Here is a 27732-nt window from a genome sequence, read left to right on the forward strand (position 1 = left end):
TGTACAGCGCTGACAACTGTGGCTAATTCACTGCACACAGAGACTTGTAGATAGCGGAGGCTCTATGCTGTGACTTGAAAAAATTAACCCGCTGTCTTGCGCTGATACCTAAGGGTAATTTACAGCTCACAGAGGCTTGTAGATAAGAGAGGCTGTATGGAGTGGGAGAAGACTCTAACGCCAGTGGATAGTGCTGGTAACTGCGGCTATCTCAACCCCCTCAAGGGAAGTGTATTGTGAGATGCTCTGCACAGTGACAGAGCTGAAATGCGTTGCAGTGGCCTAGAAAATATTGGAGTACTGTTTCACAGTGAGAGCTCATTGTAAGGCACTGCAGGCTGAAAACGCTATAACTGCAAGGCTTGGAACAGGCCTAGATGCGTAATACAAAAGTTGGTGTACTACTGCTCCCAGCCAGCCACAACTATAATGTACACGGTGAGATGTAGCCCTAAGAAGGACCGTTGGGGTTCCTGCACAGAGGATGAGGAGTCCTGTAAAACTTTCCCTATATAGGCAGCTCTGTCCCTAAACTCTGCGTAATGCACTGCAGACTGAGAACGCTATAGTTAAAATGGCCTGCAAAGCCCGAGATGCTTAAAAAAATAAATTGGTGCACTACTGCTCCAAGCCAGCCACAACTATAATGCACACGATGAGGAGTAGCCCAAGAAGGACCTTTGGGGTTCTTGAAGACCGGATCCTACGCTAACACTATCCCTGTTTAAGCAGCAGCACTTTCCCTAACCTCTGCCAGCATGCGTCTGAGGCGAGCCGCGGGCGGGACCAGTTTAAGTATTCGGCGGTCACCTGATCGGCCCAGCCACTCACTGCTGTTGGCAGGCAGAGGGCTGGCACGTCACAGCAGGAAGTGGTAATACCTTCCTCGCATGTTTATTGGCTAGAAAATGGCGGTAAACATGCTAGGAAGGAAATGCAATTGACTTGAGTACTACGTGGTGTTCGTCTCCAGTAACGAGCATCTCGAGTGCCCTAATACTCGAACGAGCATCAAGCTCGGACGAGTGTGCTCGCTCATCTCTAGTTACTATCTTTTTTAATAATTAGTAAAACTTTTTTAAACTTACTTTTGCTTATTTTATTTTTCGGAAGGAACAAGAACATGCGATTGTTGATCGCTACTTCAGTACGATGTAATGCCATAGCATTACATTATACTGCAGTGTGACAGCCTGGATAGGCATTCTGCTATGACAGCCTTGGGGCCTTTCAGAAGGCCCCTGGCTGCCATGTCACCCGCATGACATCCCACGATCTTATCGCGGGTAGGGGACCGTACAGACCCCCAAACATTGGTCGGAGGATTTAAATGTCGCTGTCAGAATAGTTGGCGGCATTTAAAGGGTTAACATCGGGAGCTGTTGCAGCAGGTTCCAACTGTAAGAAACAGCCGGCAGCCACGTTGTATGGAGCAAGATTGCCCCACAATCTCCCTTCATACATGACCTGCAGCTGCAGGACGTAACTGTGCATCCTGTTGCATTAAGGGGTTAAACTTTGACTTTTAGCCAGTGCAATCCAAAAAATATTGTAACTGATACAATATTAATGACACTTTACTGTGATGTTCCCTGTCAGGCAGTGTTAAAATGTTACACGAGCAGATAACCTGCTCATGAGCAGATACCTGCTCATGCTAACAAGTCCTTACCGACAATGAGCATATTGGCTCAGCGCTCTTTTATTTTGTCTACATGGGCACACATAAATATCTGCAGTATAGGCACAAACGATCATTATTATGATCCTTCATCCCATCACTGGCCAAGTGTATAGCTCCCTGTTTACATGGGGAGATGTTTAGTCAACCACCAAGCATTTTTATGCTTGTATAAATGAGTATCAGCTGACAAACAAGTGTTTGACCACTTATCGGCTGGTTGTAGGCATATTTACATGGTCCGATGATTCCAACATTCGAATGAACAAACATTCAGACAAACCTTAGGCACACATCTGAATGTGCTAGTGTTCAGCTCATTGAATATTTTATGCTAATGAACAGGGGGATGTGCTGCCAATGAATGCAATCAATAGTATATGAACTGGAAGAGATGATAAAATGGGACCAATGCCAGGAGATGTAGTGGAAGAAATAGATTCAGTGGCGCGTGTCGTTTTCAGAATGGCACCTTCCTCAGTCCAGTTACAATAAGCTGTACTGCAGCTGTAGATGCAGCGAGTGACGTCATTGGGTCTCATGATCAAAATAATGAGAAGACATTCCAGCATATTCAGTGCAAAAATAGAAAGTCTTTATTCCTCCATAAGCCAAATGACCACATTTCCACCAAATGGTATTTATCAAGCAAACAAACGTTAAATTGTCACATAAATATAGTAATAATGTAAATGAGCAACACCCAAGTAAGCGCACCCTACAGAGTGATGAATCAATATACTTACTGTATTTTACGCTCTATAAGACGCACCTGATGATAAGATGCACCTAGGTTTCAGAGGAGGAAAATAGGAAAAACAATATTTGGAACTCCCCCAGACCAGGCAGGTAGGTATTACAGGAGGAATAAAGAGCTGTGGTACAGCTTCAAAATGAAGTATATACCACTTGTTAACTTGCCATCCAGGAAAGCTGAGTGTAAATGTAATGGTGATCTTATTACTTGTCACCCAGGTTTCCAGGAGCCCTGAATGCCATGTTTGACTAGTTATAGCAATGCATGTAACATAGTAACATAGTATGTTAGGCCGAATGAAGACAATGTCCATCTAGTTCAGCCGGATTCAACCTCCTTGTTGATCCAGAGGAAGGGGAAAAAACACCCAAGAGGCAGAAGTCAATTAGCCCTTCCGGGGAAAAAATGTCTTCCCGACTCAATATTGGCAGTCTGAATAATCCCTCGATCAACCCCTTATAATTCTCACCCGTCTGTAAGACCCAGATCAACAACCCGCTGGTCACCTAAAATTTGTATCCTGTAATATCTTTCCGCTCTAGAATGACATCTACTTCCTTCTTAAACTCCTTTATGGAATTTTCCATCACCACGTCCTCAGGCAGAGAGTTTCACAGTCTCACTGCTCTTACAGTAAAGAACATTTACATGGCAGAAGTATAGGCAGACCCCTGTAACATTTTTGTAGCAGCAGTATAGGCAGACCCCTGTAACAGCTATGTGGCAGAAGTATAGGCAGACCCCAGTAACAATCTTGTAGCAGAAGTATAGGCAGATCCCTGTAACATTTAAGTGGCACCAGTATAGGCAGACCCCTGTAACATTTATGTAGCAGCAGTATAGGCAGACCCCTGTAACATTTATGTGGCAGATATATAGGCAGACCCTGTAACATTACTGTGGCAGAAGTATAGGCAGGCAGACCCCAGTAAAATTTCTGTAGTAATAGTATAGGCCAACCTCTGAAACATTGGCGTACCATGAGTGTAGGTGAAGGGCGGAAAAATTAGTTCGATAAGAGTGTAGGCGTGGGCCCGAAAAATTAGTGTTCCAGGAGTAGGAGTGTAAAAAATTATCAACCGAGAGGGCAGGTGAAACCCATAAATATTTGAAAGATACAGCTCGCTGTGGCTTAATTTGTAACAGAGCCTGGAGGCAGCCCTGTTTAAAAAAATGATTCATGTTAAAGTATCAATACTTTTGAAACTTTGAAAAATTGTAAAAAAATTGTTAAATGAGCCTTTTGGGCCGCAGAAAAATTAGCAATTCAGCGCGATGACGTGTTGTTTCAGGAAAAGGAGTAGCAGGATGAGGACTAATATCAGAGATAGATTGAGAAAGCTAAATGCCCCGTTTTTCCGGTGATAGAGTAGAGTGCTTTTATCTGCGGTTGCAGTGAAAAGAATCTTTAGGTTCCGCTGCTCTCTGCCGGTGGAGAAGAGAAGTCTGGAGAAATCCAGGCTTTGTTCATCTTTATGAGTGTAAGCATGTCGGCACTGGCAGTTAACAGGCGGGTACGCTTATTCGTGAGGATTCCCCCAGCTGCACTAAACACCCTCTCTGACAAGACGCTAGCGGCAGGGCAAGCCAGCACCTCCAGGCATACAGCGCAAGTTCGTGCCACGTGTCCAGCTTTGACACCCAATAGTTGTATGGAGCAGAGGCATCACGGAGGACGGTGGTACTATCAGCTACGTACTCCCTCACCATCTTTTTACAGTGCTCCCTCCGACTCAGCCTTGACTGGGGAGCGGTGACACAGTCTTGCTGGGGAGCCATAATGCTGGCAAAGGCCTTGGAGAGTGTCTGCACTTAACATTATGCCTTATCTCCGCGCCTCCCCTGCTACTCAGTCCTCGGAACTGCACCTTTTGCCGCTAGCGCTGTCAGATGGGAAGTTTAGCATCACTTTTTCTACCAGGGCTCTGTGGTATTGTATCACTCTCGTACCCCTTTCCTCTTCGGGAATGAGAGTGGAAAGGTTCTCCTTGTACCGTGGGTCGAGAAGGGTGTACACCCAGTAATCCGTGTTAGCCAGAATGCGTCTAACGCAAGGGTTACGAGAAAGTTAGCCTAACATGATGTCAGCCATGTGTGCCAGTACGCAAGACATGGCTGTCCTCGCTAGGAAGATGACTTTTAGGATCCTCCTCCTCCTCTACAGCCCATACACGCTGAACAGATGAGAGGCAAGCAGCATGGGTACCCTCTGCAGTGTGCCCAGCTGTCTCTCCCCCCCCTCCTCCTCCTCCCCCTCCCCCTCCTCCAAAACGCGCTGAGATATAGACATGAGGGTGGTCTGGCTATCAAGCGACATACTGTCATCCCCCGTCCCCTGTTCCAACCGCAAAGCGTCGGCCTTTATGCCTTGCAGCGAACTTCTCAGCAGGCATAGCAGCGCGATGGTAACGCTAATGATTGCAGTGTCGCCGCTCACCATCTGGGTAGACTCCTCAAAGTTTCCGAGGACCTGGCAGATGTCTGCCATCTAGGCCCACTCCTCAGTAAAGAATTGGGGAGGCTGACTACCACTACGCCGCCCATGTTGGAGTTGGTATTCCCCTATTGTTCTACGCTGCTCATAGAGCCTGGCCAACATGTGCAGCGTAGAATTCTACTGTGTGGGCACGTCGCACAGCAGTCGGTGCTCTGGCAGATTAAACCAATGTTGCAGGGCCCTCAGGGTGGCAGCGTCCGTGGTGGACTTGCGGAAATGTGCGCAGACCCGGTGCACCTTGCCGAGCAGGTCAGATAAGTGCGGGTAGTTTTTCAGAAACCGCAGAACCAACAGATTGAAGACGTGGGCCAGGCATGGCACATGTGTGAGGCTGCCGAGCTGCAGAGCCGCCACCAGGTTACGGCCGTTGTCACACAAGACCATGCCCGGTTGGAGGCTCAGCGGCGAAAGCCAGAGGTCGGTCTGCTGTGCTACCGCGCCGCACCTACTGCTGGCGACGTGCTGCTCACATTTCTTAATTGAGAGGTAGAGGTTGCATAGGAGGAGGAGAAGGGGGAGGGTTTAGAGGAGGTAGCATAGACCGCCGCATATACCAGCACCGAGGAAGGACCCGCTATTCTGGGTGTGGGTAGGACGTGTGCGGTCCCAGGCTCTGACTCGGTCCCAGCCTCCACCAAATTCACCCAATGTGCCATCAGGGAGATATAGTGGCCCTGCCCCCCAGTACTTGTCCACGTGTCCGTGGTTAAGTGGACCTTCCCAGTAACTGCGTTGGTGAGGACACAATTGATGTTGCGGGAGATGTGCTGGTGTAGGGCTGGGACGGCACACCGGGAAAAATAGTGGCGACTGGGGACCGAGTAGCGTGGGATTGCCGCCACCATCATGTTTTTAAAAAGCCTCCGTTTCCACAAGCCTGTACGGCAGCATTTACAGGGTGATTAATTTGGCAATGTGCACATTTAAAGCTTGAGCATGCAGGTGCGTGGAGGCGTATTTGCGCTTTCGCTCCAACGCTGCGCTGAGAGACATTGCTGGATGGGGTCGAGGACAGCGGAGGTGAGGGTGTGGGTGCAGGCAGGGAGGCACGAGTTCCTGTGTCCTGAGAGGGGGCTTGGATCTGAGTGGCAGGTTGGGGCGCAGGGGAAGAGGCAGTGGTGTGACCCCGGGGGTGGTGAACGGCCTTCGCCCCACCTTGTGGGGTGCTTGGCCATCATATGCCTGCGCATGCAGGTGGTGGTGAGGCTGGTAGTGGTGGCTCCCCAGCTGATCTTGGTGCGACACAGGTTGCAGACCACTGTTTGTCGGTCGTCCGCGCTCTCACTGAAAAACATCCACACCTTTAAGCACCTAGGCCTCTGCATGGTGGCTTGGCGCGAGGGGGTGTTTTGGGAAACAGTTGGGGTATTCTTCGCTCTGGCCCTGCCTCTACCCCTGGCCACTCCACTGCCTCTTCCAACATGTCCAGATGCTGAACTTGCCTCCCCCTCTGAAGACCTGTCCTCAGTTGGCTTAGCAAACCAGGTGGGGTCAGTCACCTCATCGTCCAGCTGCTCTTCCTCCGAATCCTCTGTGCGCTCCTCCCCTGGACTTACTGCCCTTACTACTACCTCACTGATAGATAACTGTGTCTCATCATCATCGTCCTCCTCACCCACTGAAAGCTCTTGAGAGAGTTGCCCAAAGTCCCCAGCCTCATCACCCGGACACCGGGAACTTTCCAAAGGTTGGGCATCGGTCATGACAAACTCCTCAGGTGAGAGAGGACCCATTTTTTCCCAATCAAGGCAGGGACCCGAGAACAGTTCCTGGGAGTCTGCCTGCTCATCAGAATGTGTCATTTTCATGGAGTGAGGAGACTGGGAGGAAGGAGGAGCAGCAGCCAGAGGATTCAGAGTTGCAGCAGTGCACGGCGTAGAAGACTGGATGGTCGATACATTGCTGGATGCATTTTCTGCCATCCACGACAGGACCTGCTCACACTGCTCTGTTTGTAATAAAGGTCTACCACGTGGACCCATAAATTGTGATATGAAACTGGGGACCCCAGAAACTTGCCTCTCTCCTAATCCCGCAGCAGCCGGCTGGGATTTACCTAGACCAGGAACTCGGCCTGTGCCCACACCCTCACTTGGACCTCTGCGTCCTCGTCCTCGCCCACGTCCAGCATGGTGGATTACGAATAGAGCAAACACAGAGCGGTGTAAATAATTATGGAATTATTTGCGTACACTTTCACGCTGAGAGCGGTATTGTAACGCTAACTCCAGGCAGAAACAAAGAATACGGAAGGCTGCTAACAGGCCTAGCTGTGCAATAGTGATGCACTGCAACTCCCACCGGACACCCAGTAAAATGCAAATGGTCAGAGGTAGCCCACCGAATGAGCTTTTTTTTTGGGGGGGGGGGGGGTGAAAGAATACAGGCTGTATAGTGTGTATATCACTTTCCCTCTATAAGTGGCTGTGTTAGCCTTACGCTGTGCGTCAAATTCACTGCAGACACAGACCGGTTTAAGTAAGTATGGAATTATTTGCTTACACTTTCACGCTGAGAGCGGTATTGTTTCGCAAACTCCAGGCAGAAAAAAATTGTAAGGAAGGCCGCAAACAGGTCTAGCTGTGCAATAGTGATGCACTACAACTCCCACCAGACACCCTGAAAAATGTAGACGGTCAGAGGTAGCCCTAAGAAGGACCATTGGGATTCTTGTACACAGGATCCTACACTACCACTGCCCCTATCTCAGCAGCACTTTCCCTATACTCTGTATTACAGACTGCAGACTTAGAACGCTATGACTGTAATAGCCTGCATAGCCCGAGATTTAAAAAAAAAAAACTAAAAATGTGCAAAACTGCTCCCAGCCCTCCACACAGTTATGCACACGGCCAGATGTGGCCCTAAGAAGGACCGTTGGGGTTCTTCTAGACAGGATCCTACACTAACACTTTCCCTATAGCAGCAGCAGCACTTTCCCTATACTCTCCCAGTGTCTGTCTGAGGCGAGCCACGGGCGGGACCGCTTTAAGTACTCGCCGGTCACTTGATCTCGCCAGCCACTCACTGCAGGTGGGTGGGATAGGGCTGGCACGTCACAGGAGGAAGTGGTAATGCCTTCCCTGCATGTCTATTGGCTAAAAAATGGTGCTAAACATGCAGGGAAGGAAATGGAAATGACTCGAGTACCACGTGGTGCTCGTCTTGATTAATGAGCATCTCGAACACCCTAATGCTCGAACGAGCATTAAGCTCAGATGAGTGTGCTCGCTCATCTCTAATGGTTATGTATTGTGTATTCATTTGTGCATAACTAGGCACAAATATATACACCGTACAGACAGATCTTTCTTTCCCTCCCTCTCCTTTCCTTCCCCCTCCCTCTTCCTCTCCCTCTTCTCCTTCCCCTTCCTCTTCCCCTTCCTCTCCACTATGTAGCTGTGTTGCTCTCTCACTAATCAGCTGTGTTCTGCGCGCTACTATGCAGCTCACCTATTATCTTTAGCACACTGGCTGATCCATAGCAGGAGCCACCAGCCACCCATCCAACAGCTGATTACTGAGCTCCCTGCTGCTCACCAGCCCCCAGCAATCCGCTCTTGTAGGGCCGCTCTGCTCTCCTGCTGCTCCCCCGCCCCCAGCAATAAGCTGTTGTACAGGCTGCTCTGCTGTTCCCCCGCCCCATGCAATCAGCTGTTGTACAGGCTGCTTTGCTTTCCTGCTGTTCCCTCGCCCCCAACAATCAGCTGTTGTATGGGCTGCTCTGCTCTCCTGCTGCTCCCTCACCCCAGCAATCAGCTGTTGGGTGGGCGGCTCTGCTGTGCTGGCTTTGTATGTATGCAAACAGCTGGCAGCTGTGGGAAGGATTTTCAATGCTTTTCAGCTGACAGTTGGGTCTAATTATGCCATGTTCGCTCTTTAGGATGCACTGACCTTTCCCCCCCCCCACTTTTTTTTTTCAAATGAAATTTTTATTGAAGTTTCACAAATATACAGGGATAACAAAGGATAAGCAGATATCCGGGACCTATTGCTCCGCGGATGACACACGCTTACATACAGAGTATAATAAGACACAGGTCATTGGACTCCGGATAGTATTGACCTATGCGGTCGGCCTTTACGCGGGAGGCATTAGGAAGAGCGTAGTAAATCGAATCCTTCCCAGTAGTCTTCCTCCAGAGACCAATCCGCAAGGCAGAGAAAGAAAGATAACAAACTGAGGAACATACAAGGGGGGAAGGGGGGGGGGGGGGAAGGGAAGGGGGGAAAGTGGGGGAAGGGGGGTAAGGGCAAGGTCTGGGTAGAGGGGGGGAGAAGGAGTCTGAGGGTACCATGTAACGTGCAACGGACCTGCGAAAGAGGGCAGTGGGGGATCGTGGAGGACCCCGTCTCACTCGTCTCACAGAGCCATAAGCCTCACTCTTTGCCATGGAGCCCAGGTCAGGATAAACTTTTCGTGTGTGTGTTTCTCGACCAGCTGTGTAGTTCTTCCAAAGAGTATAAATTTTCAATCCTCTCCTTCCACTGCTCCAATGTTGGGGCTGAATTTTGTAGCCACAGACGCGGGATTAGGGATTTGGCGGTGTCTAATAGGAGAGCCACCAGTTTATTTTTTAACGGATGAAAATGCTTAAGAGGTCTCCATAGGAGGATTACATCAGGGGAGACAGGGGTGTTTGGAGCGATTTCATGGATAATTTTTTCAACCCCCTTCCAGAAAGGGGCCAGGACCGGCAAGACCACCAAATGTGTAGGTATGATCCTACCTCACTCTTTCATCTCCAGCAAGTTTCTTGGGGAGCGAGTTTATGTTCAAATAGCCATTGCGGGGTCTGGTACCACCTGACTAGTAGTTTATAATGTGCCTCCTGAGCGAGTACACATGGGGATAAGCCAAAGGAGGTATATAGAATCGTTTTGGTCTCCTCTGCTGTGAGTCGGATGCCCAGCTCCCCTTCCCAGGAAGAAAGAAATGCTGGTTTATAGGACTGATGCGGGGAAATAAAGTTTATACGTAAAAAGGCAATTTTTTTGTGGGAGGGTTTGTTTTCGTACCAAGCCCTCTCAAAAGTGGTGAGAGGTCTGGTGGATTTATGTAAGCTGGTGAACTCTTTAAAAATGCCCGACACTTGAGCAAGTTCGAGAAAGGAGAATATCTCCTCTGGTAGTAGCTTTTGTGGGATAGTAGTGGGGGGAAGGTGGGCGAGGGATTGTAGATTGGATAGGGAGAGTGATTTAAATTTCCTCCATATCGAGGCAGAATCAGAGCCAAGGTGCGGATTCAGGATTTTGGGGATGATGGACAATGGGAAAATAGGAGAAGGAGCCGGGGCAAGATCTGGTCTAAGCCCATCCCATATCTCGCATGGGCCTCTCAGGAGTGGATTGAAGGCTTTGGCTTTGTAGCGTTTACTCGCGGGAATCCATAGTTCTTCAGCCAAGGGGATCCTATTGTAACCTTCCACTATTTTTATGAGAAGTTTATCACTTTTTGTCTAGGATAGGTCCCACCAGTAGCAAAGTTGGGACGCGTGGTAAAAATCGTAGAGGTTGGGGAGGTCTATGCCGCCTTCGGTGCTCCTCCTAATCATCAGGCTATTCGCCAGTCTCGGTCTCCTCCGCCTCCACATGTATCCCGAGAAGATCGAGCGCAGTAGTTTGAAGAAATTGGCAGGGAGATGAATGGGGAGCATTCTAATCTTGTATAATATAATGGGTAGGACATATGATTTTATAATATTTTTCCTCCCAAAACCACGAAACGCAGGGGATATCGTATGATTTAATAAGTTGTTTAATCCGGTGGATAAGTGGGACAAAGTTTGCATTATATAAGTCTTCTGCCTTTTTGGTCAGTCTGATGCCTAGGTATTCCAGGTCAGAGGATGCCCAGGTAAAGGGGGAATTGGTTCTCAGCAGATTGCATTGTTTTCACGGTATGAAAATATTCAAGACTGTTGATTTAGCAAAATTAATCTTGAAATTAGAGATCGCTCCGAACTCCTCAAGTAGCTCCATGAGTCTGGGCAGACTCTTTTGAGGATTAGTACTTAGAAAGGCAATATCATCCCGAGTCCTGTCTGACTTTCAAAAGCAGGGGTTCTAAGGTTAGGATGAAGAGCGAGGGGGAGAGGGGGCATCCCTGCCGAGTGCCGTTTTTTATGAGGAAGGGAGGGGAGAGAATCTCATTGATTTTAAGCCTTGCGTACGGGCAGGCATAAAGCGAGAAGACTGCGTGAATGAATTGCACGGGTAAATTAAAATAGTGCAGGACTCTCTCCATGTAAAGCCAGTCGACCCTATCAAAAGCCTTTTCGGCGTCAATACCTACTAGTGCAAGGGGTATCCTATGATGTTGAGCGTATCTGGCCGCATGGAGTAGTCTGAGACAGTTATCTCTCCCCTCTCTTCCCCTGACAAAACCTGCCTGCTCCACATCGATCAAGGAGGTCATAAAGGGTTCCAGTCTTTTTGCTAGTAATTTAGCCCAGAGTTTCATATCCAAGTTAATTAATGATATAGGGCGGTAGCTTCCGCATAATTCCAGGTCTTTATTTTCCTTATGGATCAAGGTAATGTGAGCTTCCTGAGATGGCCTTGGCAGGGATGCAGCCCCCATCAGCTTATTGAAAAGATCTGTTAGTCTTGGTTTTAGTACTGGAAGAAATGCTTTATAATACTGGACAGAGAGTCCATCCGGCCCTGGGCTTTTATTGGGGGGGCTAGAGGCTATCAACTCCTCTACCTCCTCTTGCGTAACGTGCACGACCAGGGAAGAGGCCTCCAAAGGGTTTAATCTTGGCATATCAAGCTGACGTAGGAACTTGTCTATTTGGGCGGAGGGGTGGTCTGAGGGGGGAGGGTTATGAGCCTTTTTTAGGTTATAAAGGTTTGAATAAAATTTTTGGAACTCGTCTGCTATGTCCTTGGAAGTAGTCAGAGTTGCACCCGAGGGATATTTGATTGCACTAATCTGGTTCTTTGCCCGGGCTTTTTTGATCAGCGCGGACATGAGCTTGCTTCCTCTGTTGCCCTGAGCATATATCTTATGTTTAAAGTGTAGTTGTTTTTTATTGAATTTAGAGGTGAGAATAAGCTTCAGGTATGCTCTAAGAGCTGTGAGATTAGTTAAATTTTGTTTCGTTTGGGAAAGCTTCGCTGTCAGCTCTAGTTTAGCGATCTGTATTAGCTTCTCGTCTATTGCTTTTTGTGTGCGTTTTTTGATGCGTGAGCCCAAGGCAATCAGTAGGCCGCGCATGTACGCCTTATGGGCCTCCCAGACGATCGGTGTCTCCGTCTCTTCCGAGGAGTTGAGATGGAAGTATTCTTCTAATAGGGTGGATAACTGTTCCCTATCTTCTAATTGGTCAAGGAGGGATGTGTTGAGTGACCATCTCCACTCCCTAGAGAGCGGCTGGGGTGTCCGCAGAGTCACATGCACCGGGGCATGATCCGATATCGTCATTGTATCAATGTCTGCCCTGATCAGGGACGTGAGGAGGGTGGAGGAGACCAGGACATAATCCAGCCTCTGGAACGTGGAGTGCACTGAAGAGAAATATGAATAGTCTTTTATGGTAGGGTGTAGAGAACGCCACGCGTCCACCAGGCCTAGTTCCTGAAGCTGCTTGCCCAACCTCCTCAACTTGGTTTGCGAGACATGAGATCGGCCAGAAGATGAATCTAGTGCGGGATTAAGGGTGGCGTTGAAATCTCCTGCTAATATAACCTGGCCCGCTCCAAAATGTTTTAAAATTTCTAGTTGTTTGAGTAACCAGGGTATCTGCTCTACATTAGGTGCGTAGATGTTGGCTTAGGTCATTCTGGTGTTGTTGATTGTTCCTCTTATGTAAAGGACTCTACCCTCATCGTCCTTATACTGAGCCTCCTCAACGAAATTGATTGTTTTGTGTAAAAATATGGAGAGCCCTTTCGAGGCCGATGAGGGGTGAGTGCTGTGGAATGCTTTGGGGAAGAGCTTCCCTGGGAGGGGGAAGGATTTGTTTCCCTAAAAGTGGGTTTCTTGAAGGAAGAGGATTTTGGTATCATACCTCCTTAGAAGCAGCTCGAGGTTGTGGCATTTTGAGGGCGAGTTGAGGCCTCTGGCATTAAAGGACGTGAAACGGAGTCCACCCATGACGAGTCACCTGGTCAAGGAAAGAAAATGGTTTGGCGTGAGAGCAAGTAATAAAATAAACACTTATGAGAGGAGGGTCTCCTGCACCAACACCCCTCGGAGGAACCCCCAGATGGAGAAGAGGTAAGGTTGGGTACGGGAAGGAAGAGGGAAAGAGGGGGCGGGAAAGAAGGGGAAAGGGAGGGGTAAAGACAAACAGTAATCTTAGTACCAGCGAAAAAGTGGAACAAAATCAGCAGAAGATCTCTGCTGGCAGTAATACTTAATTTAAGTGCACGCAGGGGGGTCCAAGACTCCCAATCCTGAGTCCACCTGGTGGGCGGTCTACTGAGATCTGGTGGGGTCACGGACCCTGTCGGGAGGTCAGAGTACTGGTTACGGCCTGGACAGTACAGGCACCCACATCGTCCTCCAAAAAGGAAGAACAAGGGCTGGACGCCCAAGAAGAATACATTTGAACGGTAAACAAAACAGATAGCGAAACATATGAAAATGCAAGCCGGCAATGGTCTGTAGGTTGCGAATAGGGAGCAACAGTTCGCTGAAGAATGCGCCGGAGGGTAAGAGAGGGTACAGTTCTCTTGCGTTCCCTGGCAAGGCTCCCGGGGAGCTAGGGTCAATACAGTCCACCTTGTCCATGCCTCTCCGAACTGCCAGATAAATGCGGTGGAAGGAAAGAGAGATGTGAGCCCCTTAAGGAGCCCAGCAGAGTAGGTGGTGCACTGCCTGCTCGGGGGACCCCTTCTGACGCAAGAGAATCAAGACAAGGAGATTATGGACCTAGGTGTTTCTGGTCCTAATGAGTTCTGCCTAGGTTTTTTCTTTTTCCCCTTAGGGGATTTAGAGTTGCCCGCGACGAGCCAGTTTCTTGGGTTCTCCAAACGTTGGAACTGAGGTGGGTCTGGGATTGGTTGCCAGTTTGGAAGCTCAACAGGATCAATATCCAGGAGTCCTCACAGTCCCTGCATATCCTCCGTGGTGCGCACATTACATTTTTTGCCCTTGAGGAGGATACTGAGGCCAAAGGGGAAGAGCCAGGCATATTTTATCTCCATTGATTTAAGGACCTCTAGCAAGGATCGTAAAGCGCGGCGTTTCGCTAGGGTGGATGGTGCTAAGTCCTGAAAAATCAGAATTGGAGAATCCGCATATTTCAGCTCTCTGTGGGTTCTGGCCGCTCTTAGAACCGTGGCCGTGTCAGGGAAGGCAAGCAACTTACAAATAGCATCCCTGGGGGGCTCCGAAGTACTAGGCGGGGGTCTGAGGGCTCGGTGGATCCTTTCAATGCAAATGGAAGATGCTCTTTCCTCTCCTAACAGAGTGTCAAAAATTTCTTTGGCGACTTTTGCAAGTGATTCATTGGCGCAGGATTCAGGAATACCTTTAAAGCGTAAATTATTGCTCCGATTCCTGTTTTCGAGATCTTCCTGAAGTAGAAGCGCTCTGTTCAGGTGTGCGTGCTGCTCCTTTAATGCTTGTTCTAACTGCAGAGAGTGAGAGATAGATGCAGCTGAGGTGGATTCCAGATCTTCCACTCTGTGCCCCAGCTGTTTAAAATCTTCCTTTATCTCAGCTGGGTCAGAGCTGATGGGGCGCAGGGCTTGTGAAATTAGGCTTTTCATGAAGCCCTTAGAAACAACTTCGCCATCCTCCCCCTCTGAGAGCGGCTCCTCTTCCTCCGCATTGTTTAGAGCAGGGATGAGCTCTCTTGCCGGCGCCATCTTGGCTGGGGGCCGCGGGGAGCGAGTGCTCCGTTCCCTGAAGAAACGCTGCACCTCTACTTGCATTTTGGTCGGTCAGGGAGTGCCCTGCAGGTCTGTGCCCCTTTCTTTTGTAGTTTTGCCCATTTTTTGTGGCTGTTCACCGCTGCTAAGAGGTTCTGTGGGTGCCTGCTTGTAGGAGCGCAGCTCTCAAGCAGCCATCACGCTCGGCGTCCATGCTCCACCCCCTTCCCCCCACTTTGGAGGGACAAAAGTGCATTTTATAGAGCGAAAAATACGGTACATCATGGTGAAAAACACCTACATCTCATCGTGCACACCCATCATGGCGCCCGCCATTCACAATCAATAGTGTCCCAGACTCTTAAGTGCGTAGACGCGGGGGAAAAAAAAAATTAAAAAAAATCACAAAATCTTGTGAGATTGTAATCACACGTTAGAGGTGCAAACCAATAGAGATCACACAAAATATACGATGTTTAACCTTTTCCAACCCACTGTCTGATGTCTTCCTACATTCTGATTGAAGCCTGTGCAGCTCTGATGTCTGCAGGGTATTTTTACTGTATATTGCTGTCCGCTCTGTTGTCGGGGGCCTCTACGGCATGTCACATACTGGAGTACTGGTTCTAGCCAGCAGATGGCGCCATTTTATAATGGCAGAAAGAGAAAGCCCCCTAGAAAACCCAGTATATTCATATAAGTGTTTGTTTAAATCATGAATTAGACAAATCAATAACACACCCTACAGTTACCAGCAGATCAGAAAATGATCGCTAATATATGTCGCCAAAACATTCGATCAAACGAACAGCCACAAGAGAAAGAATATCCATAAGTGCAGCAAAAAAGGACACAATAGCCATCAAAAAATAGAGTACACTGCTAAGAATCTCTTCAGGAGGGTGTGGGACACCCACATATGTACTCATACAGATATTATGTGTTCAGCACATGCATTGTTATCCTATCAACACAGAAGGAATCCTACAGGGTTCATACGTATCATCATAAATGGAATCAAACAGCTGTCAGTGCTGGAAGTATAGCAGCCAAGTGGGCATACATGTAGATTTTGGGTCTTTCACCATGACAACTTAAAAAAACCCGTAAAAACAAAATTAAAACCATGTATAAAACACATTCAAAGGGCTCGTTCACACAAGTGTGGTTTTAGCACAGTATAGGCACCTAAAAAGATTGTGGCTACACTGCACTTAAAATTTTTTTAGTGAATGGGCGCTTTCCAGCTATTAGGTCTCAAGCTAAATTTGCAGTGAAATTTCCCGTTCACACGATCGGAGCTGCGTGGTGCGTGTTATCCAGCTCTCATAGGAGTCTATGGAAACCTCCACGTATCACGCACCACAGATAGGTCAGGTCTAGAGATGAGCGTACTCGCTAAGGCAAACTACTCGAGCGAGTAGTGCCTTAGGCAACTACTTGCCCGCTCATCTCAAAAGATTCGGGTGCCGGCGGGGGAGAGCTGGGAGGAATGGGGGGGGGGGGGGAGATCTCTCACTCTCTCCCCCCTGCTCACTCCCACAACTCACCGCTCTCCCCCGCCGGCACCCGAATCTTTTGAGACGAGCGAGAAGGTACTCACATAAGGCACCACTTGCTCGAGTAGTTTGCCTTAGCGAGTAAGCTCGCTCATCTCTAGTCAGGTCCTAGCTTTTCACGCACAACGGGCCTTAGATGGAAGCCTTGCAGTTGCATGTTCTATGTTTGTTAAGTGTGAGTATTTTGCACATAAAGTTCGTTTGTGTGAACACTTTTATAGGAGACCATTGGTTCTTTTACTGAAGATTGCGATCCTCTGCCACAGCTGTCACAGCTGTGCCACAGCTACAGAGGAGTGCGATGTTCTCCCATTGAGTTCAATGGAGCTGGCAATACAGCCGGGTCCATTGAAAGCAATTGGCTGCCTGCAAGCGCTGCAGTGCTTTTTAGGGAAGGGCTTCCAATACAAGCCCTTGCCTGAAAATCAATCCAAAAATGTGTAAAAAAAAATAAAATTAAAAATCGATACTCACCTCTCGGCAGCTGCCGGGGCTCAGCCAGCTATTCTCCTGCACTGCTCTGAGTAGTATTCAGCAGGCGGGGATTTAAAATCCCCGGCTGCTGAATGGGCTGCCTCTGATTGGTTGAGCACTGTGACCAATCAGAGGCAGCTCTCAGCTATTGAATGACAGATGAGAGCTGCCTCTGATTGGTCCCTGCGCTTAGCCAATCAAAGGCAGCACTCACCCATTCATGAATTCATGAATGGGTGAGTGCTTCCTCTGAGTTGCTGACTATTTAAACTTTTATTGCTTTTTTTTTTTTTACAATTAATAAAATGTTATTGATCTTATTTACACTCTTTTAAAAAGTCCCCCTTGGGGACCACAACTAGCGATGCTTTAATCGCTGCTGCAGTATGACGTAATGCTATAGCATTACGTCATACTGTGATTTGACAGGCAGTCTATAAAGCAACCCCACGGGGACGGTTTGATAGCAGTCTGCTAAGGCAGCCCTGGAGCCTTTCAGAAGGACCCCAGCTGTCATAACACCTGTACGGCTCCCTGAGATCTCATGTGTAGGGGAGGTGGGGCATACGGGCCCCCTGAACATCGTTCTGGAGATTTACATGCTACTGTCAGAATTGACAGGGGCATTTAAAGGGTTAATAGCTGCGAGCGGCAGCGTGGCCGAATGCAGCTATTGCCCGCGAGTGTCAGTTGTAATAAACAGCTGACACGCACACTGTATGAAGAGTGGCTGCACCGCAATCTCTCTTTATACATACCCCGACGCTCCAGGACATAAATGTAAATCCTAGAGCGGAAAGGGGTTAATACTCTTCTTTTAATTTTTGACTTAATTCTCTTCATGCATTTTACCTGTTCATCTACAGAGATGCCGCTGCTGGATGAACTCACCCTTGAGAAGGTTCTGGAGAAGATAGAGATGCTTTGCAATGAGAATATGAATGTTGCCATTGAGACTGAGGAAGGTTTGGGGATCGAATATGATGAAGATGTTGTCTGTGATGTGTGCCGCTCACCTGAAGGGGAAGACGGAAATGAGATGGTTTTCTGTGATAAATGCAATGTCTGCGTGCACCAGGTAAAGGAAAGCAATGCTCTACACATATCACGCGTACTGCAAGTGAAATGGTGGTGCCCTGATTTACAACCTAGATGATGCAGTGTTGGGCTTTTACACAAAACATTTATTATAATAATATTCAATTTATTTGTGTGCTGGAAGGTAACATTACTGTATATATTTATATACTGTATATTTGATGTCTACGGTCTTAACTTTGCTTTATTCTCTACAAGGTTTGAACTGGCCAAAGACTGTTATTGCAGGAAGAGTTTTGTGGGGAAGTTCTATCATCCCTTCAAGAAGTATCACATTTGCTTACTTGGGATGCATGTTCCAACTAACATGTCCAAATGCAGAACTTATTACAAATTAGCACAGATGTGCTATAAGAATAGCAAACCAATTTGAGTGCCATTGCCATCTTAAAAAACGGAAATGCAAGACTTCAATGGCAAAAGTAGCACAAAAAAGGGCTCACAGAGCAGTGCAAATATGTTGTCTAGTTAGTTGCAAAAATCAGAATAAGGGCGCCCACCCACTGGCGTTTGCGATTTTCGTGCGTGAAAAACGCTGCGTTTTCGCGGCGTTTTTCCCGGCGTTTTTTGCCGCGTTTTCGCGGCTTTTCCATTAATTTCCATTGACTTTCATGGGTGCATTAGGAGAAAAATAATATGCAACTGACAGTTCCTATGTTAAAAAACGCAACGCAATGCAAAACGCCAGTGGACAGGAGTACATTCAATTCTAATTGCTCTGCAGGAAAAACGCAAAGAAAAAAAAATCGCCAGTGGGTGGGCGCCCTTAGGCACAAGTAGCATGAATCAATGAACGCTTCTTCTCAGCTGTAAAGAGCATGTTGATACTTTTTTTCTATGCGACAACTGCAAGAACCTATTTTGTCAGCATGCGCTAATATTCATGCAGAATTGTTTCAGCACCTAGTGGAATATGTCACAATGAATTACTGCAGTTCTAAAGGCCAAAAGAGTCTCAACATGCTACTAGATGGGTGTTGCTTATAAAGCGGTCGATCATTGTTAGTTTTTTTCTTTCATTATATTCCTTTTTGTAATTATAATGAGATGACTACAGAATGGGTAGTTGTAGCCTATTATTAAAGAGATTGTCCTTGTACTTATAGCTGTTTTGCTGCAGGAAGCAGACAGCTCTGTACATTGCACAGTGGCCCAGATTAGTATGCTGATTAAAGGCCCTTTTACACGGGATGAGCTGTGATACAAACGATACTCGACACTGGACCCTGTTTACACTCGCTGGGGAGCTGTTACACAGGAGCGATTATCACTAGATCGCTCACAGCGCAGCCAGCAAGGAGGTGGGGCGGCTGGAGGAGAATTCTCTCCCTGCTCTTCCCCCACCGCTCTCCAGTCACTGTAAGCAGCTGTCATTCAGTACTTACATAAAGTCATCCCTCTCTATATCGCGGTTCAATGATTGCGGCTTCAGTGCATTGCAGATTTTAGACAGACCATATATAATTCTGTTTTCGCAGTGTTTTTCGCTATATCGTGGTATTTTGCGATACATACAGGAAATACAGTACACCACTAGCGTTTGTCAACGTGAGATTGTACACGGCACACTATTGGCTGATGGAATGTGTTCTGTATCCTGGGGGCTGATTGGCGAATCGTCTCACTGATTGTAGCATCGGTCTTTTTGTTCACTTTATCGAATGTTTGGCAGTTCACCTGACAGATTGATTTGTGTAAATATAATGCCGCTACTTTGCTGATTTTCATTTATTGGGGGGGGGGGGTCTCTGGAACGTACAGAGGGATCACTGTACTGCTGTTTATACTGAACGATGGTCATTCGGTTTTTAAGCATGTTTAAAACTGAATGACTGAACAACTCTCACCAGGGTATTCTTTTACACAGGACAATTATTTTTCAAAACCCCTGAACAACCAGCAACAATAATTGTCCCGTGTACAAGAGCCTTGAGTTCTATTCACTTTAATAGAACTCAGCCTACAGTGAAAAGAACACTAAATATAGAAAACTGTTTAAAATCAACAATCGCACCTTTATTCTCATTCTCTTCTTTTGATCAGCCTTTATTTTCCCAGTCATCTTCACGACAGCACCAGCTGAGATTGCCTCCTCCAGATAGCACATGAACACACAGAGATGTTTAAAAGCTCCTCCCCTCTCCCACCTTCCTCTGTGTTTTCCTGTCCGGTCATGAGGCAGGATCACAGAGAGGTGCTGGAATTTCTAGAAGGATACTTACTGGGATCAGAGGTCAGGAAGTTGTTCCTCCCTTCCCAAAGATCATCTCCTGGGACGCTGCATTGGGTGGTAAACCTAGGCCGGATTCCTCCCACCGCGACCCATCGGGGGTTTTACAGAGGGGCCGTAGTCTCTCCTCTCTGTCTCCCGGCGGGCCTGGTGCATGTGGATGCCGCGGGCCCGCATAGCAGTGGGCGTGGTGCTCTAAAGCTCCCCTAGGCAGCGGTGCTGGTGGGGGGCAGAGCCTGCAGCGTCATATGGCTGTCTTGATGACGCAACGACGTCAGCGTGGCCAGGGGTGGCGGTTGCCAAATTAAAAAAAATAAATAAAAAAGGAATCTGAGAGAAGATATCAGTGGATACTAAGAAAGCTCTGCAAAACAAGCTTTCTGTTCATAGGGGGTCTGCAGTACTGCAAGAATGAGTATTCCAGCACTGGACATTCCTGAACCGGCTACTACCTTGGGAGGTGTAAGTAGTCCATTGGGTAAAAAATGCTTAGGCTAGGGTCACACAGGGCGGATTTGTTGCGGTTTTGCTGCGGTTTTTCCGTTGCGGTTTTGACGCAGAAGAACTGCTTCTGCGGCAAAACCGCTTCAAAGGTTAATTTTGATGCAGATTTTCGTGCGGAAAAATCCGCAAGCGTTTTTTTCCGCAGCGCTTTTTTACTTTTGTCACGTATTTGGTGCAGTTTTGGCTGCGTCCATAGAGGTCTATGGACAAAAAAGCGCTGCGGAAACGACCAAAGAATGAACATGCTGCATCTTTTAAAACCGCAACGCAGTTGCATTTCCGCACTGTGGCTGTGCGGAAAAAATCTGCACTGTGAGAACAGCTTTTTGGCAAATCTCATTTGTGCTGCATTGCACTGCAACGGCAATCCGCGGCAAAACCGCGGCAAATCCGCCCTGTGTGACCCCAGCCTAAATTGTATGTTATGTTTGTTTGTAATATTGATACATTTACTTGCATTTCCGTGTTGCTGTTAGGGGGACAAGAAAATAGACCCACCAAAAGCGAGGCCAAAAAATGCGCTTAAGATTGACCTCCGCATACAGCAAACCACTATGCAAGCTTTGTATAGCCAAAGTAATTAAAGAAGAGTTGCGCGGGTTTATGGAGGATATTAGGCAGTTAATCAGGGAAGAAGTTCGCTCAACCCTGAGATCGCAATCCATACATCCAGCTACAGCATCCATGTCAAAGAACTTTAGGAAGCCCTGTAGCTCAGCTGAGTATTCAGACTCCGAGAGGAATACCTCGTTCTTAGATTTCAAGGAACATCTAGCTCCAGAGGAGTACCTGGACGAGGACGACTATAGGAAGTTTTGGTTTAATTAGGAGGAACTCTCTGAACTTAAGTCAGTCAGAGCTACCCTCAAGATAGAAGAACCCAGGCAACCTCGCACCATTCAGGATGGGCTTTCCGGGGGGCTAGGGGAAAGGCGTAGACACACTTTTCCAGTCCATAAATACAAGTTGATTAAAAAAGAATGGTGTAAACCTGATACGGGATCCTTTACAACTAAGGGAATCAAGAGATGCTACCCATTTTAGGAGGAGGAGAGTGCGGATTGGGAGGAAATACCCAAGGTGGATGTCCCTGTGGCTTAAGTGGCCAAGCGAACGATGCTACCATTTGAAGATGCCACACAGCTGAGGGACCCTATGGATAGAAAAGCAGAGGGCCTATTGAAAAAAACCTGGGAGGCAGCAGCCAGTCTACTCAAACCTGGCGTTGCAGCCACAGAACCCTAAGCATGTGGCTATATCAGTTGGACATACACATATCTAATAAGAACAAATTCTGGATTCCCTCCCGGTCTTGAAGATGGCCAAAAATGTCATGGCCGACGCATCAGCCGAAACAGTTAAGCTATCAACTTGCTCTGCAGCACTATCAAACTCCACTAGAAGGCTGTCACCAATATACACTAAATGGGGTAATGCTAGGGAAAAGTGATATGTATAAAGACCTGAGGGTACTAGTGGATGGTAGATTAAACTGGAGTAACCAATGCCAGTCAGCTGCTGCAAATGCTAATAGAGTCTTAGGGTGCATTAAAAGTGGTATAGGGGCGAGGGACGAGAACATTATCCTCCCACTATATAAAGGCACTTGTCAGGCCTCACATGGAATACTGCGTACAGTTCTGGTCACCAGTGCTCAGGAAAGATGTTACAGTGCTTGAGGGGGTTCAAAGAAGAGCAACTAAACTAATACATGGAATGAAGGGACTGGAATACCCAGAGAGGCTATCCAAATTGGGATTATTTATCCTGGAAAAAAGATGGCTAAGGGGTGATCAAATAACTATGTATAAATACATAAGGGGACAATACAGGGATCTCTCCCATGATCTGTTGCTACCCAGAACTGCGACAGTAACGAGAGGGCATCCTCTACGTCTAGAAGAAAGCAGTTTTCATCGCCAACACAGAAAAGGGTTCTTTACTGTAAGAGCAGTGAGACTGTGGAACTCTCTGCCTGAGGATGTGATGATGGCAAAATCCATAGAGGAGTTTAAAAGGGGACTTGATGTCTTTCTAGAGGGGAAGGATATTACAGGATATAAATCTTAGGTTAATTGCTAATCCGGGAATACAGGCAGGTAGGAACTATTAGAGGTCTATCCAGGGATTAGTCTGATTTTCCCCCAAAAAGGGTAATTAGCTCCTGCCTCTTGGGGTTTTTTGCCTTACTCCGGATCAACAGCACAGGAGGATAAACAGGCTGAACTAGATGGACATTGTCTTCATTCAGCCTTACATACTATGTTACTATGATGCTGTGGCTAAAATCCTGGTAGGACGATCTAATCTCGAAAAATAAATTATGTTTGCACCCCTTTCGCTGGCAATTTTTATTTGGCCCGGACCTGGAAAAAATTCTTGCAAAAGCGTCTGATAGGAAAAATGGGTTCCCAGAAGAGAGGCAACAAAGAAAGAAGTCCTTTTTTCGGGCCCCCATGCAGCAGTCAGAACCCTATAAGGGTGAAGGCAAGACAGGCAGGTGGAGCTACCGCAAAGGGGGTAAAGGCAGGGGATTCCTCTTTAGCCCTCATCAGAGGAATTTCCCCAAACCAAGGCCATGACACCATCCTGTCTTGGTGGGATTAAAGGCTTTTGCAGACAGGTGGGCCTCATTATGCGAAAGCATCTTGAGTCCCCAAATTCTACACCAGGGATACCAAAAATAAATTTGTATCTCACCCTCAGAAAAAATTTCTAACAACAGGAGGCTCAGGCCATTAATTACATCTCCTACAGCAAGGGATTTGGGACCTGCTGAAGTTGAATGCAGTCACCACGGTTTCTCAGATAGAAAGAGCTATGGGTCATTACTCCAGACTGTTTTTGATAAAGAAAATGCTGTATGATCATAAATCTAAAGCCTCTGAATGCACAAATAAAATATCGAAATTCAAGATGGAGTCAGTGAACTCGTCAGTAAGACTAACAAAGCAAGGTGCCTTCATGATGTCCATAGATCTAAAGGACGCATACTTCCATATACCGATTCATACGGACTCGCAGAAATTACTCAAGTTTGCGCTACACATGGGGGAAAGTACAAGGCATTTTCAATATTCCTGCTTTCCTTTCAGGATATCGATGCCCCCCCCCCCCCCCCACCATATCTTCACCAAGATCATGGCAGAACTAGCGGCATACCTGAGACAGAAATTAGTTCTGATAGTGCCATACTTGGACGATATCCTAGTTATAGCAGAAATCAGGGAACTCCTGAAAGAACATCTGGCGACGATTATACACCTCCTCCAGTACTTAGGGTGGATAATAAACTGGGAAAAGTTGGACGCAGTTCCAAGCCAGGAACTTTGCCTTAGTGTTATTTATTCCAGTGTCTGTCTGTCAGTTCCCGTGTCCCGCTTTCCTGGAAAGTGTAGGGACCATCGTCCAGTTGTCACCCTGGGGCTTAACCCAGGGGTCAAGTTGGTAGGGACAGGGGTTGCAGGTTTTTCAGAGACTTTCCGGACCCCAGTCGTGACTCATGGCAGTTGCTAACATCCAACATCAGGGGGGAACAAAAGTTCCCATCCTTGCAGGACCTCTCCCAAAAGATCTTTTGCTGGGCAGAGGAGCGAGTCCTATCATTATCAGCAACCCACCTAAAAGGCACCTTAAATCAAAAAGCAGACTACCTCAGCCGGAATCGCATAGACCCGGGAGAGTGGTCCCTTTCCCAGGAAGCATTCAAATTCCTAACCAACAAATGGGAAATTCTATAGTTGGACCCTTTTGCATCAAGAGGAAACCACAAGGTGGAGAAATTCTTCTTCCTAAGACTAGGGGATCAGGTAGAGGTATTGGCTCAGGATTGTTTTACGCATTCCCCCCAATCCCGCTAATCCCCAATGTCCTCCAGAAATTCCACTTGAAGAAATGCACTCTCATCCTGGTAGCTCCATACTGGCCAAGAAGGAGCTGGTTCGGGCTTTTAAAAAACTTGGGCCTACAAGACCCAGTCCTCCTGCCTGCTCAGCCGACCTTCTGACACAAGATCCTTTGAGACATCCGATCATAATGGGCCTTCGACTTACAGCATGGATACTGAAAAATCCTTGCTGTTGGGAAGAGGCTTCTCCGAGAAGGTAGCACAAACCCTGTTAGGAAGCAGGAAAGTAACTACCAATAAAATTTATCTAAAGTTATTGGCGCCTTAGTGCCTTCTTTGACACCAGACTCTTTGAGGTGAGGTGAATAGATAGGTTTAGTTGGTAGTTCTGAGGTTTAGTTGGTAGTTCTGAGTTGGTGTTGTAGAGGAGAGGACTGGGAAAAAGGTGATTATAGCTACCCGATAATCGGGTTTTCAGGAGTCTGCATGACGGCACCAATAAAAGAAATATAATTTTGTTTTTTAAAATATACCAGTATAGGTAATAGTTTAGTTAAAGCGGATACTGCTGGGAGTTCGTTAGAAATCACTGAGGAAGGTGGGAAAGGGGGGAGCTTTTAAACCTCTGTGTTCCTGTCCTATCAGGAGGAGGCGATCTCATAGACTGGTAGAGTTGGAAGGGACCTCAGGGTCATCGGATCCAACCCCCTGCTCAGCTGGTGCTGTCAAGGAGACTCCTGATAATCCGATTATCGAGTAGGTATCACCTTTTCCAATTGCAATTAATGCATAAATGCATAAAGAAATTGTCTATTTGTGTTCCATCAAAACAGCCATTAGGGGGCCTTGTGTGTCTGACTGTCTGAAGTCATGTACATATCTGTATTGAGGTGCCATACAATTTTCTGAGTTGCGTGGTGCTGTAATAGGGGATCATCAGTATCACCAATATTCTATCCCATTGTTGATTGAATTTTTTAAACATGTTATTTTAAAAAAAATGTAACATTTTGAGATTTATTTTCTTAGGCACTACATGTATTAGGAACTGAAGAATTTCATGCTGATTTAGGGCTGCAGTAACTTCATGTTTTTTACCCTGCACAGCTGAACCTTACTGGGATTTGCAACTCATCCCATTCATTTGAATGGAGTAGTGTTGCAGTGCCTCTGCACTGTAAGTAGCTGATCAGTGGGGCTCCCAGACGTGAGTCCCTCAGGAGTCCTAAAATAATGGCATATTCTAGCAATATGCCATCATTTTATAACATAGAAGTAGCCCTTTAATCAACAAACAAAAGTGTATGTATATGTGAAAAAACTTCCAAAGACTCCCACTCCAAATAGAGGAGGAACAGAAGTGCTACGGATAAGAGCTGTATTAAATAAAACCTAAGGCTAGTTCCACACAGGCGATCACGATTTTGCAGTCAGAAAATTGCGGCAAAAATCACATATTTTTTCCGGTGCTTTCAACGCCATGCTAATTGCGCTATAATGCTCCAATTGTTTTGAATGGACCGCTCAGACAGCCGCTCGAGCGTTGTCTGTTCTATTTTTGGACGATTAGCACACCTAATCAATGATGAGGTATGCCAACCTCCACTGTTGGTCGCAGCTTCCTGCGGCCGAAAAAAAAGTACAATCATGCAAAGAGCCGCAATTTAAATCATGGTGCTTACCGTAACACATGTGTGAGGGAGGCCTTAGTGAGCTGTGAGCTGAGTGTGCCTGGCCACCTTCTAACTGTACTGTGTTGTAAGTGTATCGTTTATTAAGTGTGTGATTTGGGATTAGTGACTTTGGATTCAGGGACTTTGGAAGACTAGTTTATTTTAATCACTGCTTATTTTTGCATATATATTTTTATCTAATCTATACATACAATCCCCATTTAGAATGTATTCCATGTTTGACAATGCCATCCGGTGTACATCTTGTGCCATGTATGCAGTCCCTGAACAGCTGTTCAAGGGTGCATACTGCTGTGCGAAATTTGAGGTTGTTGCACATTTGGAAGCTCAATTCCTGGATCTAAATGAGCAGCTTGCAACAATGAGATCCATTGGCAACATGGCAGCAAGAAGTTTGCTGCTCACTGAGCAGGCATGAACTGGCACACCTGAACAAGTTTGCAAAGTTGGCAGATCAGGGGGATGCCATTATAGAATTAGCACTGCTGCAGAACGACATGCCCGCTGACCGCCAGGGAGATGACTACTCTAGTAAGAAGGGGAATAGGAGCGTAGGGAAGGCTAGACAGGTCCTACTAGTGGGAGACTTAACTATTTGGAGGACAGACAAGGCAATCTTTCACAAAGACTGGGATCATCAAACTGTGGGTTGTGCTCCTGGCACATGAGTTCGACACATCACAGATCGGGTTGATAGATTACTGGGAAAGGCTGGTGAGGAACACCAATGACAAAGTTAGAGGTAGTTGGAAGGTACTTAAAAATGATTTCAGGAAAATAGGATGTAAACTTAGGGCAAAGACTTCCAATGTAGTATTTTCTGAAATACTACCTGTGCCACGCAAAGGCAGCGGGAGATTAGGGAGGTAAACTAGTAGCTCAAGAGTCAGTGTAAAAAGGAGGGATTTGAGTTACTGGAGAAAGGGCTGAATTGGCTGTCAACTACAGGTTCCATCATAGGGACGGGCTGCATCTGAATGGTAAGGGGACAGCTGTACTGGGGGAGAAGATGGCTAGAAGGTTGAAGGAGTGTTTAAACCAAGGAGTGGGGGAGAAATCAGAGCTAGTATGGAAGATAGTGACCTGGGACTCAGTAATGGAAATGGTGGTGGAGTGGCGGGAGGAGTTAGTAAAGTTAGAACTAGCAGAATAGTTAATAGGGATACACTTAAAATAAAAAATAACCAAATCTTCCAAACTATATAGTGACTAATGCTAGAAGTCTGACCAATAAAGTAGACTAACTGGAAGTAATAATGTCTGAGGAAAAAACTACGACATAGTGGAAGTAATGGAGACCTGGTTGGATGAAAGCTGTGACTGGCCGTGGAACTTACAGGGTTATAGTCTGTTCAGAAGGGATCATAAACACGGGTAAGGGAGAGGCATTGTCTTTATGTAAAATCCTGTTTAAAGCTCACACTACAGGAGGATATATGTGAGGGAGATGAACATGTGGAGTCTGTATGGGTAGAAATACATGGAGGGAAAAACAATTAATAAAATCATGGGCGTTTTCTATAGACCACCAAATATAACAGAAGCTAATGAAAATCTGTTACTGAA

At 46.9% G+C, this 27732-nt stretch overlaps 1 protein-coding gene across 1 annotated transcript in view; it reads left to right on the forward strand.

Moving 5' to 3' along the window:
- Nucleotides 1-27732, forward strand: part of JADE2 (jade family PHD finger 2) — a 1098400-nt gene that overhangs the window by 464853 nt on the left and 605815 nt on the right. Inside the window, 1 exon segment of the mRNA XM_066591009.1 lies at nucleotides 17660-17871. Within this exon segment, the coding sequence (XP_066447106.1) occupies nucleotides 17660-17871 (212 nt within the window).

Source organism: Eleutherodactylus coqui, chromosome 2 (assembly GCF_035609145.1).
Source record: "Eleutherodactylus coqui strain aEleCoq1 chromosome 2, aEleCoq1.hap1, whole genome shotgun sequence".
Taxonomy (NCBI): domain Eukaryota; kingdom Metazoa; phylum Chordata; class Amphibia; order Anura; family Eleutherodactylidae; genus Eleutherodactylus; species Eleutherodactylus coqui.